This window comes from Procambarus clarkii, chromosome 15, assembly GCF_040958095.1.
Source record: "Procambarus clarkii isolate CNS0578487 chromosome 15, FALCON_Pclarkii_2.0, whole genome shotgun sequence".
In the NCBI taxonomy this organism is placed as follows: Eukaryota; Metazoa; Arthropoda; class Malacostraca; order Decapoda; family Cambaridae; genus Procambarus; species Procambarus clarkii.
Window position 1 is genome coordinate 46,799,477 of NC_091164.1, and position 22,582 is coordinate 46,822,058.

At 35.6% G+C, this 22,582-nt stretch overlaps 1 protein-coding gene across 1 annotated transcript in view; it reads right to left on the bottom strand.

Moving 5' to 3' along the window:
* The window catches only part of LOC123751636 (putative golgin subfamily A member 6-like protein 19), a 174,579-nt gene that overhangs the window by 94,014 nt on the left and 57,983 nt on the right, over positions 1–22,582 (bottom strand). Inside the window, exon 4 of the mRNA XM_069325201.1 lies at positions 12,086–12,166. Coding sequence (XP_069181302.1) covers positions 12,086–12,166 — 81 coding nt within the window. The remainder of the gene's footprint in view (positions 1–12,085; positions 12,167–22,582) is intronic.

The window sequence follows — 22,582 nt, forward strand, 5'->3', positions numbered from 1 at the left end:
ATTTTGTCCGGTCGTGATGGTCAAGTGGATTAAGGCGTCTTGTACATACCAGTTGCGTTGCTTCTGGGAGTATGGGTTTGAGTCACTTCTGGGGTGTGAGTTTTCAGTTGCATATTGTCCTGGGGACCATTCAGGCTTTTTCGCATTTGTGTTCCTCACGTATGCCCCAAAGAATAAGGTGATTTGGGAAAATGCTATGCCCAAGATTACTATCCGAGTGCCGGCGGTAGGGTGGTTCAAATAGCTTAGGCTATCACATCATTTTGTCCGGTCGTGATGGTCAAGTGGATTAAGGCATCTTGTACATGCCAGTTGCGTTGCTTCTGGGAGTATGGGTTCGAGTCACTTCTGGGGTGTGAGTTTTCAGTTGCATATTGTCCTGGGGACCATTCAGGCTTGTTCGCATTTATGTTCCTCACGTGTGCCCCAAAGAATGAGGTGATTTGGTAAAATGCTATGCCCAAGATTACTATCCGAGTGCCGGCGGTGGGGTGGTTCAAATAGCTTAGGCTATCACCTCATTTTGTCCGGTCGTGATGGTCAAGTGGATTAAGGCGTCTTGTACATACCAGTTGCGTTGCTTCTGGGAGTATGGGTTCGAGTCACTTCTGGGGTGTGAGTTTTCAGTTGCATATTGTCCTGGGGACCATTCAGGCTTGTTCGCATATATATATATATATATATATATATATATATATATATATATATATATATATATATATATATATATATATATATATATTTATATATATATATATATATATATATATACATATATATATATATATATATATATATATATATATATATATATATATATATATATATATATATATATATATATATATATATATATATATATATATATGTCGTACCTAGTAGCCAGAACGCACTTTTATGCCTACTATGCAATGCCCGATTTGCCCAATAAGCCATGTTTTCATGAATTAATTGTTTTTCGTCCACCTAACCTACCTAACCTAACCTAACCTAACTTTTTCGGCTACCTAACCTAACCTAACCCATAGAGATAGGTTAGGTTAAGTTAGGTAGGGTTGGTTAGGTTTGGTCATATATCTATGTTAGTTTTAACTCCAATAAAAAGAAATTGACCTCATACGTAATGAAATGGGTAGCTTTATCATTCCATAAGAAAAAAATTAGAGAAAATATATTAATTCAGGAAAATTTGGCTTATTAGGCAAATCTGGCATTGCATAGTAGGACGAGAAGTGCGTTCTGGCTACTAGGTACGACATATATATATATATATATGTCGTACCTAGTATCCAGAACACACTTCTCAGCCTACTATGCAAGGCCCGATTTGCCTAATAAGCCAAGTTTTACTGAATTAAGGGGGCATATCATTCTAAATCGTTATAAATTAAAAGTTGTTCAATTTGCTTATAATTTTTTTTATGAAATGGTTATAGAAAGGGCTGCAACTGGTCCAAGTATCACCATCACACCCTAAACAGAAAAGGAGAAAAAAATACACAACGTATTATGCAACGAATGTTCAACATTCTCAAATAATATCAGGGAACACATGTGTCAGCTAAAATGTCTACTATGTGCTGTAGAAGCACAAACTCTTGTAATAATTGTAATATGTATTGTAATATGTAATAATTGTAATATGTATATTTATATTTAAAAAAAAATTTCTTTTTTTCTTTTTTTTTTATATTTTTTTTGTTTGGCCATTATTTTTTTCTCGTTTGTTATCAAGGGATTTGCATGAAACTTGCACACCTTGCTCAATGGATGCCTATCTGCAAGGGTGCCAATTATGAACGAAATCTGTCGAAGTCAAGCTCAGCTACAGGTGGCCGAACTTGGATCTTTATTTTACTCTGGAAAGTAATTTACACCTTCAAATTACTTCAGAGCTTTCATTTATTAATCAATTTACATGCAAATTACACCTTCTATGTAGCGTTTGTGCTTCTACAGAATCTAGTAGACATTTTAGTCCAAAGTCTATTTGTTGATTTTATAAAAATTTATAAATATCATATATTGCATATTTTTTTAGAAGGGTAACTTTGAAAAATTATATTATTGCACTAAACACTTTTTTGATAACACTGATCACTAAAATCCTTTATTATATGCTTAGTTTAATATCTGAGTGTTATAGAAATGATTTTAGTTGACACATGTGTTCCCTGAAACTATTTGAAAATTCGTTGCATAATTCGTTGTTTATTTTTCTTCTCCTTTTCTGTTTAGGGTGTGATGATGAAACTTGGACCAGCTGCATCCCTTTCTATACCCATTTCAAAAAAAAAAATTATAAGCAAATTGAACCACTTTTAATTTTACATTGATATGCCCCCTTAATATATTTTCTCTAATTTTTTTCTTATGAAATGATAAAGCTACCCATTTCATTACGTATGAGGTCAATTTTTTTTTATTGGAGTTAAAATTAACGTAGATATATGACCGAACCTAACCAACCCTACCTAACCTAACCTAACCTATCTTTATAGGTTAGGTTAGGTTAGGTAGCCGAAAAAGTTAGGTTAGGTTAGGTTAGGTAGGTTAGGTAGTCGAAAAAACATTAATTCATGAAAACTTGGCTTATTAGGCAAATCGGGCCTTGCATAGTAGGCTGAGAAGTGTGTTCTGGCTACTAGGTACGATATATATATATATATATATATATATATATATATATATATATATATATATATATATATATATATATATATATATATATATATATATATATATATATATATATATATATATATATATATATATATATATATATATATATATATATATATATATATACAGTACATATATATGTCGTACCTAGTAGCCAGAACGCACTTTTTGGCCTACTATGAAAGGCCCGATTTGCCTAATAAGCCAAGTTTTCCTGAATTAATATATTTTCTCTAATTTTTTTCTTATGAAATGATAAAGCTACCCATTTCATTGTGTAAGAGGTCATTTTTTTTTATTGGAGTTAAAATTAACGTAGATATATGACCGAACCTAACCAACCCTACCTAACCTAACCTAACCTATCTTTATAGGTTAGGTTAGGTTAGGTAGCCGAAAAAGTTAGGTTAGGTTAGGTTAGGTAGCCGAAAAAGTTAGGTTAGGTTAGGTTAGGTAGGTTAGGTAGTCGAAAAACAATTAATTCATGAAAACTTGGCTTATTAGGCAAATTGAGCCTTGCATAGTAGGCTGAGAAGTGTGTTTTGGCTACTAGGTACGACATATATATATATATATATATATATATATATATATATATATATATATATATATATATATATATATATATATGTCGTACCTAGTAGCCAGAACGCACTTTTTGGCCTACTATGCAAGACCCGATTTGCCTAATAAGCCAAGTTTTCCTGAATTATTATATTTTCTCTAATTTTTTTCTTATGAAATGATAAAGCTACCCATTTCATTATGTATGAGGTCAATTTTTTTTTATTCAAGTTAAAATTAACGTAGATATATGACCGAACCTAACCAAGCCTACCTAACCTAACCTAACCTTTCTTTATAGGTTAGGTTAGGTTAGGTAGCCGAAAAAGTTAGGTTAGGTTAGGTTAGGTAGGTTAGGTTCTCGAAAAACAATTAATTCATGAAAACTTGGCTTATTAGGCAAATCGGGCCTTGCATAGTAGGCAGAGAAGTGCATTCTGGCTATTAGGTACGACATATATATATATATATATATATATATATATATATATATATATATATATATATATATATATATATATATATATTATATATATATATATATATATATATATATATATATATATATATATATATATATATATATATATATATATATATACATATATATATTAGTATATTTTGGTAGCAGCCTTTCTTGTAAACATATGTTCGCATTTGTGTTCCTCACGTGTGCCCCAAAGAGTGAGGTGATTTGTTAAAATACCATGCCCGTGATTACCAACCGAGTGCCGGCGGGGGCATGGAAATAACCTCGGCAACCATCACCCTTTTGTCCAGGCATGTTGGTCGAGCGGTTAAGGTGTCCTGTAAGCCAGCAGATTGTTCCTGGCAGTATGGGTTCGAGTCACTTCTGGGGTGTGTGTTTTCAGTTGCATATAGTCCTGGGGACCATTCAGGCTTATTCGCATTCGTGTTCCTCACGTGTGCCCCAAAGAATGAAGTGATTTGATAAAATACCATGCCCAAGATTACCAACTGAGTGCCGGCGGGGGAATGGAAATAGCCTCAGCTACGATCCTCTTTTGTCCGGTCGTGTTGGTCGAGCGGTTAATGTGTCCTGTACGCCAGCAAAGTGCTCCTGGCAGTATGGGTTCGAGTCACTTCTGGGGTGTGAGTTTTCATTTAAATATATATATATATATATATATATATATATATATATATATATATATATATATATATATATATATATATATATATATATATATATATATATATATATATATATATATATATATACATATATTAGTATATTTTGGTAGCAGTCTTTCTTGTAGACATATATTATTAAATATGACCGAAAAAGTAAGATTAATAATTCTAACACGAATTTTCTCAATCTTTCGTACATTACTCTTCACTGTTGGAGGTAAATCAAAAATCAATTCTCCAAAATTCATTTTTATTTGTAGTCTGACGCGACACGGGCGCGTTTCGTAAAACTTATTACATTTTCAAAGACTTTAGTTCACAAATACACAACTGAATAGAACTTACGTATCTCTGATTTTATATCTACATTTGAGTGAGGTGGAAGGGGTGATGTGGCATTAACATAAGACAGAACAAAATGTGGTATTAATAGGGTATTAATTTCATCAACACAAGACAGAACAAGAGTATTAATAGGGTATTAATTTCATCAACACAAGACAGAACACGAAACAATGGATATTGAATAGAAGTGTTTGTAGAAAGCCTATTGGTCCATATTTCTTGATGCTTCTATATTGGAGCGGAGTCTTGAGGTGGGTAGAATATAGTTGTGCAATAATTGGCTGTTGATTGCTGGTGTTGACTTCTTGATGTGTAGTGCCTCGCAAACGTCAAGCCGCCTGCTATCGCTGTATCTATCGATGATTTCTGTGTTGTTTACTAGGATTTCTCTGGCGATGGTTTGGTTGTGGGAAGAGATTATATGTTCCTTAATGGAGCCCTGTTGCTTATGCATCGTTAAACGCCTAGAAAGAGATGTTTTTGTCTTGCCTATATACTGGGTTTTTTGGAGCTTACAGTCCCCAAGTGGGCATTTGAAGGCATAGACGACGTTAGTCTCTTTTAAAGCGTTCTGTTTTGTGTCTGGAGAGTTTCTCATGAGTAGGCTGGCCGTTTTTCTGGTTTTATAGTAAATCGTCAGTTGTATCCTCTGATTTTTGTCTGTAGGGATAACGTTTCTATTAACAATATCTTTCAGGACCCTTTCCTCCGTTTTATGAGCTGTGGAAAAGAAGTTCCTGTAAAATAGTCTAATAGGGGGTATAGGTGTTGTGTTAGTTGTCTCTTCAGAGGTTGCATGACTTTCACTTTCCTTCTTATGATGTCTTCGACGAAACCATTGGAGAAGCCGTTATTGACTAGGACCTGCCTTACCCTACAGAGTTCTTCGTCGAATTCCTTCCATTCTGAGCTGTGGCTGAGAGCACGGTCGACATATGCGTTAACAACACTCCTCTTGTACCTGTCTGGGCAGTCGCTGTTGGCATTTAGGCACATTCCTATGTTTGTTTCCTTAGTGTAGACTGCAGTGTGGAAACCTCCGCCCTTTTCCATGACTGTTACATCTAGAAAGGGCAGCTTCCCATCCTTTTCCATCTCGTAAGTGAAACGCAGCACGGAACTCTGCTCAAATGCCTCCTTCAGCTCCTGCAGATGTCTGACATCAGGTACCTGTGTAAAAATGTCGTCAACATACCTGCAGTATATGGCCGGTTTCAAGTTCATGTCGACTAAGACTTTTTGCTCGATGGTACCCATGTAGAAGTTTGCAAACAGGACACCTAGGGGAGAACCCATGGCGACCCCATCTACTTGCTTATACATGTGCCCATCCGGGCTCAAGAAGGGTGCCTCTTTAGTACAAGCTTGGAGTAGTTTCCTCAGAATATTTTCTGGTATGTCAAGAGGAGTACAGGCTGGATCACGATACACTCTGTCGGCTATCATTCCGATTGTCTCGTCCACAGGTACGTGGATATGCGTATGGAAATGTCAAGACGCACAAGCCTGGAAACCCACTTCGCCCAATCATTAGCCAGATACCCACACCCACGTACAGACTGGCGAAGCGACTCAACGGCCTGCTGACTCCTTATGTTCCTTGCGCCTTCAGCCTGAAGTCTCCAAAGGAATTTGTTGACTTACTGCGGGGCACACGGGCCACAGGGATAAGAGCCTCGTTGGACGTAGAATCGCTGTTTACCAACGTACCTGTGGACGAGACAATCGGAATGATAGCCGACAGAGTGTATCGTGATCCAGCCTGTACTATATATATATATATATATATGCGAACAAGCCTGAATGGTCCCCAGGACATATGCAACTGATGGGTTCGAGTCACTTCTGGGGTGTGAGTTTTCAGTTATATATATATATATATATATATATATATATATATATATATATATATATATATATATATATATATATATATATATATATATATATATATATATATATATGTCGTACCTAGTAGCCAGAACACACTTCTCAGCCTACTATGCAAGGCCCGATTTGCCTAATAAGCCAAGTTTTCATGAATTATTATATTTTCTCTAATTTTTTTTCTTATGAAATGATAAAGCTACCCATTTCATTATGTATGAGGTCAATTCTTTTTATTGGAGTTAAAATTAACATAGATATATAACCGAACCTAACCAACCCTACCTAACCTAACCTAACCTATCTTTATAGGTTAGGTTAGGTTAGGTAGCAGAAAAGTTAGGTTAGGTTAGGTTACGTAGGTTAGGCTGTCGAAAAACAATTAATTCATGAAAACTTGGCTTATTAGGCAAATCGAGCCTTGCATAGTAGGCTGAGAAGTGAGTTCTAGCTACTAGGTACGACATATATATATATATATATATATATATATATATATATATATATATATATATATATATATATATATATATATATATATATGTCGTACCTAGTAGCCAGAACTCACTTCTCAGCCTACTATTCAAGGCCCGATTTGCCTAATAAACCAAGTTTTCCTGAATTAATATATTTACTATAATTTTTTTCTTATGAAATGATAAAGCAACCCTTTTCTCTATGTATGAGGTCAATTTTTTGTTATTGGAGTTAAAATTAACGTAGATATATGACCGAACCTAACCAACCCTACCTAACCTAACCTAACCTATATTTATAGGTAAGGTTAGGTTAGGTAGCCAAAAAAAGCTAGGTTAGGTTAGGTTAGGTAGGTTAGGTAGACGAAAAAACATTAATTCATGAAAACTTGGCTTATTAGGCAAATCGGGCCTTGAATAGTAGGCTGAGAAGTGCGTTCTGGCTATTAGGTACGACATATATATATATATATATATATATATATATATATATATATATATATATATATATATATATATATATATATATATATATATATATATATATATATATATATAGTGAATCATTATAAAATTTATAATGAAGTTTCTTCAACTTTCTTTTGTGTCATAAATCAGATGCCATTGTTAAGTTTACTGTGCTATTTTTATTTTTACAGTTGATGTCATCAAGAGTTCCGTTAATGTTCTAGCAACCACACTGAGGCCAGTGATGCCTGACTACTATCACTAAGATGTTAGCCTTCTTGATTCAGTACTTGTTAATATCTTGGAAATATATTGTAATGAATTTTATTTCTCCATTATGTAATCTTAAATTTACTTTGTGGTTGTTTGGTCAGGATCTTTTGTCCATTAAAGCAGATAATTGTATTTTTTTCAAGCACATGCTATTAACATATGATGTTAATAATTTTTGTGTTAAGCAGTACTTAAGTTGCATTATTTATATCTTATACTGAGACATGTTCCTGTTCAGATTACCATTTTTGTTACCGATTAGATTAGATTTTTGTTACCACGATTTTCTACTGAGTAATTATATTGTTATTTTTGTGCACATGCCGAGAGGTGTTAGTATTTCTGCACACTTGATCTACCTTTTAATATTTAACATGATATTTTACTTGTAAGCTATTATTGCATGCCACCGAGGTCCTTTTAGTATCAGTATAACTATCTTTCTATCCAGAGCCTGTCGACAAGGGACGTCGACTTGGTAGCATGTCCGAGCGGTGTTAGCACTCAAATTGTATGACGGTTGGGTTATAGCCAATCACAGGCGAGTAGGCCTCTGACGTCAGTCCGCACAGAGACGGCACTGGCCGTTCTTGAGGGAGGCCTCCGTATCTCACGAGACCAGAGTTACTTAGGACCTTCGCCAGCCGCATCTATAATTTGTTTTCTTTACCCAATAAACTACTGAAGTGAACTACTGTGTATTCTCTATAACCAAGCTAGCACCGTATGTCTAAGGCAACGAATACTAATAGTAGGATGGGAATGAATGATCACAGTGTATTGACATTCGAGTATCTGCTAGAGGTAGGGATAACCTATCCGAGGATGGGATTGAAAGGGAGAAGTTTCAATTACCGAAGAGGAAAATATGACCATGACCAGATGTGGAATTTCTTAAGGGGAATACCATGGGAATCAGAACTCAGAGAGAAGACCGTGCAGGATATGATTGACTATGTCACCCAGAAGTGCCAGTAAGCTGCAGACAAATTTATCCCGGCCAAAAAGGAGAAAAAGTAAATCAACAGAAGGATCCATGGTTTAATTAGGAATGCAACGTAGCGAAGCAATTGAGTACAAGAACATGAAGAAACTCCAGGAATAACAGAACACCAGAGAGCAGAGGGAGATACCAGACGGCCAGAAATGAGTACCTCAGATTGAGGAGAGAAGCAGAGAGACAATATGAAAATGACATCGCAAGTAAAGCTACTAAGTCCCAAGCAAAACTGATGAAACTGAGAAAAGGGGAGAGCGGATACACAGAGAACGACAAGGAGGTGTATGAAGAACTCCACAAGAGATTCCAGGAGGTATTCACAATAGAACAAGGAGAAGCCCCTGCACTAAATGAGGATGAGGCAATCCAAGCAACCTTGGAGGAATTTTACCTCACCAGTGATGAGGTTAAAAGGTGTCTACTGGAGCTGGATGTGACAAAGGCTGTTAGGCCTGACAGAATCTCACCATGAATACCAAAATAATGTGCAGAAGCGTGTGCCACTCTCCATGGTGTAAAGCAGATCACTGGAAACAGGAGACCTACCGGAAAGCTGGAAGACTGCTAATGTAGTCCCAATATACAAAAAGGGTGACAGGCAAGAGGCACTAAACTACAGGCCAGTTTCCCTAACTTGTATACCATGCAAGATGATGGTGAAAATCGTGAGGAAAAGGTTCGTAGAGCATCTGGAGGGAAATAGCTTTGTAACACACCACACAACACCACCACGATCTACCATCAGAGATGGTAAATCGTGCCTCGCAGGTTTAATTGAATTCTATGATCAAACAACAAAAATTAGGTAAGCAAGCCTTTGACACAGTACCCCATAAAAGGCTGTTACAAAAGTTGGAGCAACAGTCAGGAATAAAAGGTAAGGTGCTCCAGTGGAAACGGGACTACCTAAGCAACAGGAAACAGCGAGTAACTCTGAGGGGGAGACATCAGAGAAGCGAGATGTCACCAGCGGATTCCCACAGAGCTGTGTACTTGGATCCATCCTGTTTCTAATATATTTAAACGATCTTCCAGAGGGTATAGACTCATTCCTCTAAATTTTTGCTGACGATGCAAAAATTATGTGAAGAATCAAGACAGATGAAGATAGACGGAGCTAAAGGACGACCTGAATAAACTGGAGGAATTGTCTAAAAATGGCTTCTAAAGTACAACTCAGAAAAATGTAAATGAAATTAGTCGAAGGGAGCAGAAGGCTGAACACACAGTACCATCTGGGAGGTGAAATCCTGGAAGAGTCAAATAGAGATAAATATCTGGGGTGATATCACACCGAACCTGGCCCCAGAGACCCACATGAAAAGGCTATCATCAGCGGGATATGCTAAATTGGCCAACATAAGAACTGCCTTTAGCAACTTGTGTAAGGAGTCATTCGGGACCTTGTATACCACTTATGTCAGATCAATACTGGAATATGCAACTCCAGTCTGCAGGCTATACCAAGTTAAACACAAGACAAAGTTAGAGTAGATTCAGAGATATGCCAACAGACTAGTCCCGGAACTGAGAGGTATGGGCTACGAGGAAAGGCTAAGGGAACTACACCTCACGTCCCTGGAAAACTGAGGAGTAAGGGAAGACATGATAACCACCTACGAAATTTTCAGGGGAATTGACAGGGTGAACAAAGTGAAACACTTTAGCACTGGTGGAATACGAACAAGGGGACACAGGTGCAAACTTAGTACCCAAATGAGCCACAGAGACATTAACAATAATTTTTTCAGTGTCAGAGTAGTTATGAAATGGAATGCATTAAGCAGTGATGTGGTGGAGGCAAATTATATACACAGTTTCAAATGAAGATATGACTGAGCCCAGTAGGCTCAAGAATCTCTTCACCAGTTGACCGACGGCTGAAAGGCGGGACCAAAGAGCCCAAGCTCAACCCCCGCAAGCCACAACTAGGTGAGTACAAGAATTATCTATACTACTGGGCAGATTTACTGATATTTCTTACTAGTAGACAGGAAACGATACTTCCGAAGTAGCGAGATCGTGGATTAGGTGAGCTTCTATGTATCCTGTGCCATGAATCACGGGAAATATCTGGTATGTTCACATGTGAATTCTTAAGTAAACCGAGTACGTGTTAACGTATCAAGTGTCATGCACACAATATGCGGGTCCACTTCCTCCTCGGCTTGGGACGCCCCGACCAGCACAGATAAATTTTCGATATTATGGACTTAGAGGAGGAAGCTTGGATTTATGTATCAGTTAATTACGATTAGTCACACAGAACACTTTTTTGTGAATATGAACTTTAGACTGAAAGTTTTAGTTATTCACAGGAGTAAATATCCCTCATAAATCGTAAATATGCTTATGTGGCAACATCCCATTCTCCCTAATATGTTGTTAAATTTGTTTTCTGTGAAAGGTTAGTAAATTAGTAATGATAGTATTCTCCTAACACAACCATTTTAACTTATTATGCCATGGGATGGTAAATAAGTGTAGAAATTCCTGACATCTTTACTGGAGCATAAACAAGTCAGCTTATACAGTTAAGCCTCTCTCGTTAATATTATTTTTTATTTTATTTTAAATAAATTTTAGATTAAAATAATTATGAGTATATAGATGGTTAGGATACAAAGTTTCGAAACAAGTATTTTAGTCCTCCGTGAATCGGAGAGAGAAATATTGTGATACAATAATGTGTTTACTTGTAGCCTTACCAACTAGTACAGTTTAGTTCCCAGAGGTAAAATGTGTTACTTCTGGGAACTCTGTTACTTCCCGTACCTTACATTGAATGAGCTGCTGGCATAATCTTTGCTGACTTGACACCATCCAGATGGACGACCTGGCACCACCTGTCTGGTTGACCTAACATGACTTTGATAATTGACCATGTACGACCTCGATGATTGACCAGGCACGAACTTGATGGCTGACCTGGCATGACGATGATTGATGGCCTAGCACGACCTTGATAGATAACATGGATAGATGACTTGGCATGACCTAAATTATCGACCTGGCACGACCTGTTCTGTCGACCTGTCACGGTCTGTAATGTCGCCCTAGAACGACCTGTACTGTCGACCTGACATGACTGGATTGTCGACCTGCATGGTTCATCTCACTCAACTTGAATGGTTGACCTGGCCCGACCTGGATAGTTAACCAGGTACAACCTTGATAATTAACTTGGCTCGACCTGGAAAGTTAACCTGGCATAGTTTGGATGATATAATATTACCTGTCAGGTTTGATGAAGTAGACGCCATCCATCCTCGCTCCCCGGCAGTACAGTTCAGAACAGTCCTTGGCTGTTGTCGCCCTGCCAATATTATAGTATTGTAATGTCAGTTTGAATAATCAATTGTTATCAATTGTTTCAATTTCATAAACAAATTGCTCCAGTTATTTCACATTCAAATTACATCCCAAATATATGTGTATTTATGTATGTATGTATATATATATATATATATATATATATATATATATATATATATATATATATATATATATATATATATATATATATATATATATATATATATGCGGAAAATCCACAGAGAAATATGAAATGAGGTGAACGTTTCGGCTCATTAAAGCCTTTGTCAACACCAGACTGAACAGTCACACAGCAACATCAGTCTGGTGTTGACAAAGGCTTTAATAAGCCGAAACGTTCACCTCATATCATATTTCTCTGTGGATTTTCCGCATAACATGATCAGTGTTTTGTAATCGTCAATTGCATATATATATATATATATATATATATATATATATATATATATATATATATATATATATATATATATATATATATATATATATATATGCAGTATAACCACATATGAAAAATAGAAAATGCTTAACGCGTTTTCGGCTAATTCGCCTTCATCAGAGCAAAGTAGAATCAAAGAATCAAAGTAGAATCAATATTTTCTATTTTTCATATGTGGTTATACTGCATACTTGGATCAGTGTTTTTGTGATCATTGTTGCATATATATATATATATATATATATCTATATATATATATATATATATATATATATATATATATATATATATATATATATATATAAATATATATATATATATATATATATATATATATATATATATATATATATATATATATATATATATATATATATATATATATATATATATATATATATATATATATATATAGCTCAGCAACCTTCCTTGTCCCCCAGTCCTCCCAACCATTCCCCCTTCACCCATCCCCTCGTCCCCACCATCCGACACCCCCCCTGTCCCCTCGTCCTTCCCCACCATTACCCCCTCCCTTGTCCCCTCATCCCTTCCACCGCCTCTCACTTCCGTACCAACATCATCACCATTCCCCACTCCCTCGTCCGATGCCTTCCCAAATGGTCTGATGTTCCCATCAGAAAATTTGGAACTTCAAGTGATCTGATGTTCCCATCACTGAAATATAAGAAAAACAGTTAGAAAATGAAATGAAAATATGAAAAAAAAAAAATAAACTATGGTCACGAAATGAACAGTATGGAAACCGGTATTGAAATCTATGAAAATTCAATATATCAATGATATGGGAAACATTGAAGTAGAATCATAACGTATTTAGTATAGTGTGAGTTGCTAGTACGTGCAACAGATGGCGTTTTTTTTTTTTAAATCCATATTTTTACCTGTCACAGGTGTGGCATCTATACTTATACTCACAAAATGCATCCCGTTCTCGCAAATTTAATAAGTCAATATTGACTTATTAAATATGTGCATGGGTGACATACTTAACATAATAGATACCCTTAAAAAGATTCATAGAAAACACCGACCTTACCTAACCTTGTTAGTATCTTAAGATAAGCATCTTATAGCTTCGTAATTACAATCATTACCTATCCTATAATAGGTATAGGTTAAGTAATAATTGTAATTACGAAGCAATAAGATGCTTATCTTAAGATTACTAACAAGGTTAGGTAAGGTCGGTGTTTTCTATGAATCTTTTTAAGAGTATCTATTATGTTTAGTATATCACCTATGCACGTAGTTAATAAGTCAATATTGACTTTACGAATTTGCGAGAACGGGTTGTAAAATGTATGGTATGGTAAACAACGCAGCTCAATTCCAATGCAATGTCACTCAAAATAATTGAATCAAAATTAAAATAAATCGAAATCTATGAAAATTCAATTTATCAATGCAATCGGAAACAATGAAATGGAATCTTAACATATTTAGTATAGTGTGGATGGCTCTTATGTGCAACAAATGGCGCTGTTTAAAAAAAAAATTACTTGTCACAGTCGTGGCATCTATACTCATACAAACGAAGTGATCGGTACGGTATAGCTCAGTTTCAATGTTATGTCTCACAAAATAATTAAATCAAATGAAAATAAATCGAAATGTATGAAAATTTAATTTATCAATGCAGTAGAAGACATTGAAATGGAATTGTAAAATATTTAGGATAGTGTGTGTGGCTCTTACGTGCAACAGATGGCGCTATTTCTTAAAAAAATTAATATTTTTACCTGTCACTGGTGTGGCATTTATACATATAATGATGAAATGAACGGTATGGTAAACAATACAGCTTAATTCCAAAACAATGTCACAACAAATAATTCAATACAAATTAAAATAAATCGAAATCTATGAAAATTAAATTTATCAATGCAATCGGAAACATTGAAATGGAATTCATAACATATTTAGTATTGCAAGTGTGTTGCTCCTCTCTCCAACAGATGGCGCTGTTTTTCAAAAACAGCATGTTTTTTCCTGTCATAGGTGAGGTATGTATATAGTAGGTATATAAAAATACGCGCCTATTCGAATGCAACGTTGTGTCAAAATTTCAAACCAATCGGTAAAGTGGTTTCAAAGATTTCCCTCACATGAAAAAATACAGTTTTTCATAAAAGCATGTTTTTTTCCTGTCACAGACGTAACATATATATAATATGTATATAAAAAACCGCTCGGATGCGAATGGAACGTTGTGAAAAAATTTCAAGGCAATCAGTAAAGAACTTTCGGAGATTAGCGATTTTGAACAAACAAACATTTCCATTGTTATATAAATATATATCGTACCTAGTAGCCAGAACGCACTTCTCAGCCTACTATACAAGGCCCGATTTGCCTAATAAGCCAACTTTTCATGAATTAATATATTTTCTCTAAATTTTTTCTTATAAAATGATAAAGCTACCCATTTCTTTATGTATGAGGTCAATTTTATTTTATTGGAGTTAAAATTAACGTAGATATATGACCGAACCTAACCAACCCTACCTAACCTAACCTAACCTATCATTATAGGTTAGGTTAGGTTAGGTAGCCGAAAAAGTTAGGTTAGGTTAGGTTAGGTAGGTTAGGTAGTCGAAAAACAATTAATTCATGAAAACTTGGCTTACTAGGCAAATTGGGCCTTGCATAGTAGGCTGAGAAGTGCGTTCTGGCTACTAGGTACGACATATATATATATATTTATATATATATATATATATATATATATATATATATATATATATATATATATATATATATATATGTCGTACCTAATAGCCAGAACGTACTTATCAGCCTACTATTCAAGGCCCGATTTGCCTAATAAGCCAAGTTTTCATGAATTTATGTTTTTTCGACTACCTAACCTACCTAACCTAACCTAACCTAGCTTTTTCTGCTACCTAACCGAACCTAACCTATGAAGATAGGTTAGGTTAGGTTAGGTAGGGTTGGTTAGGTTCGGTCATATATCTACGTTAATTTTAACTCCATTAAAAAAAATTGACCTCATACATAATGAAATGGGTAGCTTTATCACTTCGTAAGAAAAAACTAGAGAAAACATATTAATTCATGAAAACTTGGCATATTAGGCAATTCGGGCCTTGCATTGTAGGCTGATAAGTGCGTTCTGGCTACTAGGTACGACATATATATATATATATATATATATATATATATATATATATATATATATATGTCGTACCTAGTAGCCAGAACTCACTTCTCAGCCTACTGTGCAAGGCCTGATTTGCCTAATAAGCCAAGTTTTCATGAATTAATTGTTTTTCGACTACCTAACCTAACCTAACCTAACTTTTTCGGCTACCTAACCTATAAAGATAGGTTAGGTTAGGTTAGGTAGGGTTGGTTAGGTTCGGTCATATATCTACTTTAATTTTATCTCCAATAAAAAACAATTGACCTCATACATAATGAAATGGGTAGCTTTATCATTTCATAAGAAAAAAAATAGAGAAAATATATTAATTCAGAAAACTTGGCTTATTAAGCAAATCGGGCCTTGCATAGTAGGCTGAGAAGTGAGTTCTGGCTACTAGGTACAACACACACACATATATATATATATATATATATATATATATATATATATATATATATATATATATATATATATATATATATATATATTTATATATATATATATATATATATATATATATATATATATATATATATATATATATATATATATATATATATATATATATTTATATATATATTTATATATATATATATATATATATATATATATATATATATATATATATATATATATATATATTTATATATATATATATATATAAAGATGCAATTGACGATCACAAAACAATGATCATTTTATGCGGCAAATCCACAGAGAAATATGAAATGAGGTGAACGTTTCGGCTTGTTAAAGCCTTTGTCAACACCAGACTGACTAAAGGAGAAGGGAGAAGGGGAAGGATATATAGGCCGACACCTGACCAACCCATCCCTAGGGAAAGAATTAACCAGAAACAGGTATGGCTTAGCTTAGAATGGTCAAAGAGGATTAAGCGGTCAGAGAAAAAGGATGAAAGATTAAAGAAAAGCCTCATGAACACACAATATATGAATATAAAATTATAATGAGACATTGTAAGCCTCTCTATCAGAGTTGTTTCTTAAACTGTTGTGCAATATTATAACTTAAAAATGGATCAAGTTTGTACATTTCAGTACTAACATTAAGAAGATTTGGACACTGATTAGAGCAGATTCAATTAAATTCCGTTCCACGAAATCCCCACAATTGGTAATGCTTTTTGCCCCATTCCAGGTAATATTGTGATCGCATAAACTCGTATGTAGATACAATGCATTAGACGTTTGGGTAGTTAAAGGCTTTAACAAGCCGAAACGTTCACCTCATTTCATATTTCTCTGTGTATTTTCCGCATATATATATATATATATATATATATATATATATATATATATATATATATATATATATATATATATATATATATATATATACATATATATATATATATATATATATATATATATATATATATATATATATATATTTTATATATATATATATATATATAATATATATATATATATATATATATATATATATATATATATATATATATATATATATATGTAGATATATATATATATATGTCGTACCTAGTAGCCAGAACGCACTTCTCAGCCTACTATGCAAGGCCCGATTTGCCTAATAAGCCGAGTTTTCATGAATTAATGTTTTTTCGACTACCTAACCTACCTAACCTAACCTAACTTTTTCGGCTACCTAACCTAACCTAACGTATAAAGATAGGTTAGGTTAGGTTAGGTAGGGTTGGTTAGGTTCGGTCATATATCTACGTTAATTTTAACTCCAATAAAAAAAAATTGACCTCATACATAATGAAATGGGTAGCTTTATCATTTCATAAGAAAATAATTTGAGAAAATATATTAATTCAGGAAAACTTGGGTTATTAGGCAAATCGGGCCATGCATAGTAGGCTGAGAAGTGCGTTCTGGCTACTAGGTACGACATATATATATATATATATACATATATATATATATATATATATATATATATATATATATATATATATATATATATATATATATATATATATATATATATATGTCGTACCTAATAGCCAGAACGCACTTCTCAGCCTACTATTCAAGGCCCGATTTGCCTAATAAGTCAAGTTTTCATGAATTAATGTTTTTTCGTCTACCTAACCTACCTAACCTAACCTAACCTAGCTTTTTTTGGCTACCTAACCTAACCTTACCTATAAATATAGGTTAGGTTAGGTTAGGTAGGGTTGGTTAGGTTCGGTCATATATCTACGTTAATTTTAACTCCAATAAAAAAAAATTGACCTCATACATAGAGAAAAGGGTTGCTTTATCATTTCATAAGAAAAAAATTATAGTAAATATATTAATTCAGGAAAACTTGGCTTATTAGGCAAATCGGGCCTTGAATAGTACGACATATATATATATATATATATATATATATATATATATATATATATATATATATATATATATATATATATATATATATATATATATATATATATATATATATATGTATATATATATATATATATATATATATATATATATATATATATATATATATATATATATTCAAGCTAACATTCAAGCGTGGCATAATGTCCTTCTGTTTGGCAATGTATGCCTCACCGTCCCTCCAAGGAGGGACAAATCACTTGCTTCCTCGGTCCTGAGGGCGATAAATGAATACCCAAGGGGGGACAACCTAGTTCGCCTGCCTCTCCGAGCAAAACACACCCACCGCAGAAATGGTAACAACAACATACCGGAAACGTACAAAATCAGAGCACAAATCACCAAGAAAATTGAAGAGGGAAATACCGCAAGTGCTATTAGAGTCCTCACCAGTGACGAGAAAATTGCTCCTCGAAACTCAGCCACAGCACGGGCCCTGCAAAGCAAGCACCCACCCAGAGCCCCTCAAGGCGACAACATCGTTCCGCCATCAGCCGACACCATTTCAGACCCATTAACAGTTGGTGAATCTGAGGTCTACAAAGCAGCCCTTTCTTTTCCACCTGGGTCAGCAGGCGGCTTTACAGGGTTAAAACCTCAACATATCAAGCAAATGTTAAATCCTGCGGTTGGTGATGCTGCACAAGATCTTCTTATGGAACTCACAAGGTTCGTCAACATGTGCCTGGCTGGTGAGATACCTGAGGTCATCAGGCCTCTCTTTTTTGGTGCCTCCCTCTGTGCTCTCAAAAAGAAGGACGAAGGAATCAGGCCAATCGCTGTTGGCAACACTCTCCGACGCCTGATTGCCAAGGCTGCTACGAGGGTTGTCAGCCAGCAAGCGGCTGAATTGCTGAAACCAATCCAGCTAGGATTTGGAATCCCCCAAGGCTGTGAAGCGGCTGCCCATGCAGCACGAGCATACATCACAAACATTTCTGATGAAAAGGCCCTGCTCAAACTGGACTTTAAGAATGCCTTCAACATGGTAAGAAGAGATGCAGTACTTTGTGCCGTACATCGCCATTTCCGGCCCCTCTACCCGTTCATACTATCGTGCTACAGTGGCGAGTCAAAACTGCTCTTTGGTGAACATGAAATCAGATCATGTGAAGGTGTTCAGCAAGGTGATCCTCTTGCTCCCCTTCTTTTCTGCTTAGTCTTAAAAGAAATCACCGAAAGCTTGTCCAGCGAGTTCAACATCTGGTTTTTGGATGATGGCACTATAGCTGGCACCGTAGACCACCTCTTGTCAGATATCAGGAAAATAAGGGAGCAAGAAGTAAGCCTGGGTCTCGTCCTGAACCCTTCCAAGTGTGAAGTAGTCTCCTCCAACTCAGACATCGTAGCTAGAATAAGGTCTGCCTTGCCTGGAGCCCATGTCATTAGGGCCGAGAACAGCACCCTCCTTGGAGCTCCCCTCGGGTCTAACGCCATTGAGGAGATCCTCGACAAGAAAATCGCAGACCTTAGGAGGATGGAAGACAGAATAGGTGACATCGATGCCCACGATGCTTTTTATCTCCTCACCAAATGCCTATCCCTTCCGAGGCTAACCTACTTTCTGAGGTGCGCCCCATCTTACAACAACCCAAAGCTTGACGAGTATGACCTCCTACTGAAGACCATGCTGGAAAAAGTTGTTAACCTCTCTCTCAACGAATGCCAGTGGAAACAAGCCACTCTTCCTGTCAGGCTCGGTGGCTTGGGTGTCCGCACCGCCACCCAAATTGCAGTCCCAGCCTTCCTGTCTTCCTCCTCAGCATCAGATGACCTGGTTAAGGAAATTCTACCTGACACCCTGAGTGATGTAGCGGGGATACAGGACCCCCACTACACGGAATGTGACACGAAATGGGGTGCCATGACAGACCCAGCACTCAGACCAGCCATGCCGAAAGCCAAGAAACAATCCAGTTGGGACAGCCCCATTGCAGACAAAGAAGCCACAGCTTTGCTGGAGGCAGCAACAACCCCCAGTGATCGTGCACGCCTCACAGCTGTGCAGGCTCCCCATGCAGGGGACTTCCTTCTGGCAGTCCCTATGTCTGCGACAGGCACACGTCTTGATCCGCAGGAGCTCCGTATTGCAGTCGCTCTCCGCCTTGCTGCCCCTATCCACACTGTTCACAGGTGTATTTGCGGCGAGGCAGATGCTGACGAATATGGATTGCATGGCCTGCACTGTGGAAAATCGGGTGGTTGGCACACTAGACACGACGAAGTCAACGACATCATTAAAAGAAGCCTTGCCTCTGCTCAGTGTCCAGCGGAGAGAGAGCCCCGCAACCTACTGAACCGTGACTCTGTTAGCTTTGCCGGCCGACCAGACGGAATCACACTGCGTCCGTGGAAGGGTGGCAGGCAGTTAGCATGGGACTATACTTGCGTATCCACCCTGGCAACGACATACATCACCCTCTCTGCCGGCACGGCAGGAGCCGCAGCGACACACAGAGAAAAACAAAAGTCAGTCAAGTACAGGCAATTAGATCAAAGGTACAATTTCGTTCCAATAGGGTCTGAGACCCTAGGCCCATGGGGTGAGAGTGCAAGAAGGTTTCTTAAGGATCTTGGTTCCAAGCTCATTGACACCACAAGAGACCCTAGAGCAGCAAGTTTTCTCTTTCAGCGCCTCAGTGTCGCGATCCAGAGGGGAAATGCCCGCTGCATCCTCGGTTCCTGCCCGGCGTCGGAGGAGTTCGAGGAAATCTACAGCCTCTAGGAAGCGAACTTTTTCTTGTGTCCTCTTAATGTTCATTTTTTGTATAAAATCAGATATGTAACTGTATAACCTTGCATAATAAAGTGTACATCATAATAAAAAAAAAAAGGGGGTGGTAGGAGAAGTGAACACTCTTTCGTATTCAGAGTTAAATGTCAAGTTTTTCCCTGAGTGCTCTGTGTTCCCTTCTCTGAGGCTGTGGGTCCCTATAATTACACCAGTGGTGGTACCCCCCCTATATATATATATATATGCGGAAAATACACAGAGAAATATGAAATGAGGTGAACGTTTCGGCTTGTATATATATATATATATATATATATATATATATATATATATATATATATATATATATATATATATATATATATATATATATATGTCGTACCTAGTAGCCAGAACGCACTTCTGAGCCTACTAGGTAAGGCCCGATTTGCCTAATAAGCCAAGTTTTCATGAATTAATTGTTTTTCGACTACCTAACCTACCTAACCTAACCTAACCTAGCTTTTTCGGCTACCTAACCTAACCTAACCCATAAAGATAGGTTAGGTTAGGTTAGGTAGGGTTGGTTAGGTTCGGTCATATATCTACGTTAATTTTAACTCCAATAAAAAAAAATTGACCTCATACATAATGAAATGGGTAGCTTTATCATTTCATAAGAAAAAAATTTGAGAAAATATATTAATTCAGGAAAACTTGGCTTATTAGGCAAATCGGGCCCTGAATTGTAGGCTGAGAAGTACGTTCTGGCTATTAGGTACGACATATATATATATATATATATATATATATATATATATATATATATATATATATATATATATATTTATATATGTATATATATATATAAATGGAAATGTTCGTTTCGTCAAAAGCGCTAATCTCCGAAAGTTCTTCACCGATTGCTTTGAAATTTTCACACAATGTTCCATTCGCTTCCAGCCAGGTTTATATATATATATATATATATATATATATATATATATATATATATATATATATATATATATATATATATATATATATATATATATAATATAATTATATATTATATATATAAAGTTCTATATATATATATATATATATATATATATATATATATATATATATATATATATATATATATATATATATATATATATATATATATATATATATATGTCGTACCTAGTAGCCAGAACTCACTTCTCAGCCTACTATTCAAGGCCCGATTTGCCTAATAAGCCAAGTTTTCCTGAATTAATATATTTACTATAATTTTTTTCTTATGAAATGATAAAGCTACCCTTTTCACTATGTATGAGGTCAATTTTTTTTTATTGGAGTTAAAATTAACGTAGATATATGACCGAACCTAACCAACCCTACCTAACCTAACCTAACCTATATATATAGGTAAGGTTAGGTTAGGTAGCCAAAAAAAGCTAGGTTAGGTTAGGTTAGGTAGGTTAGGTAGACGAAAAAACATTAATTCATGAAAACTTGGCTTATTAGGCAAATCGGGCCTTGCATAGTAGGCTGAGAAGTGAGTTCTGGCTACTAGGTACGACATATATATATATATATATATATATATATATATATATATATATATATATATATATATATATATATATATATATATATATATATAT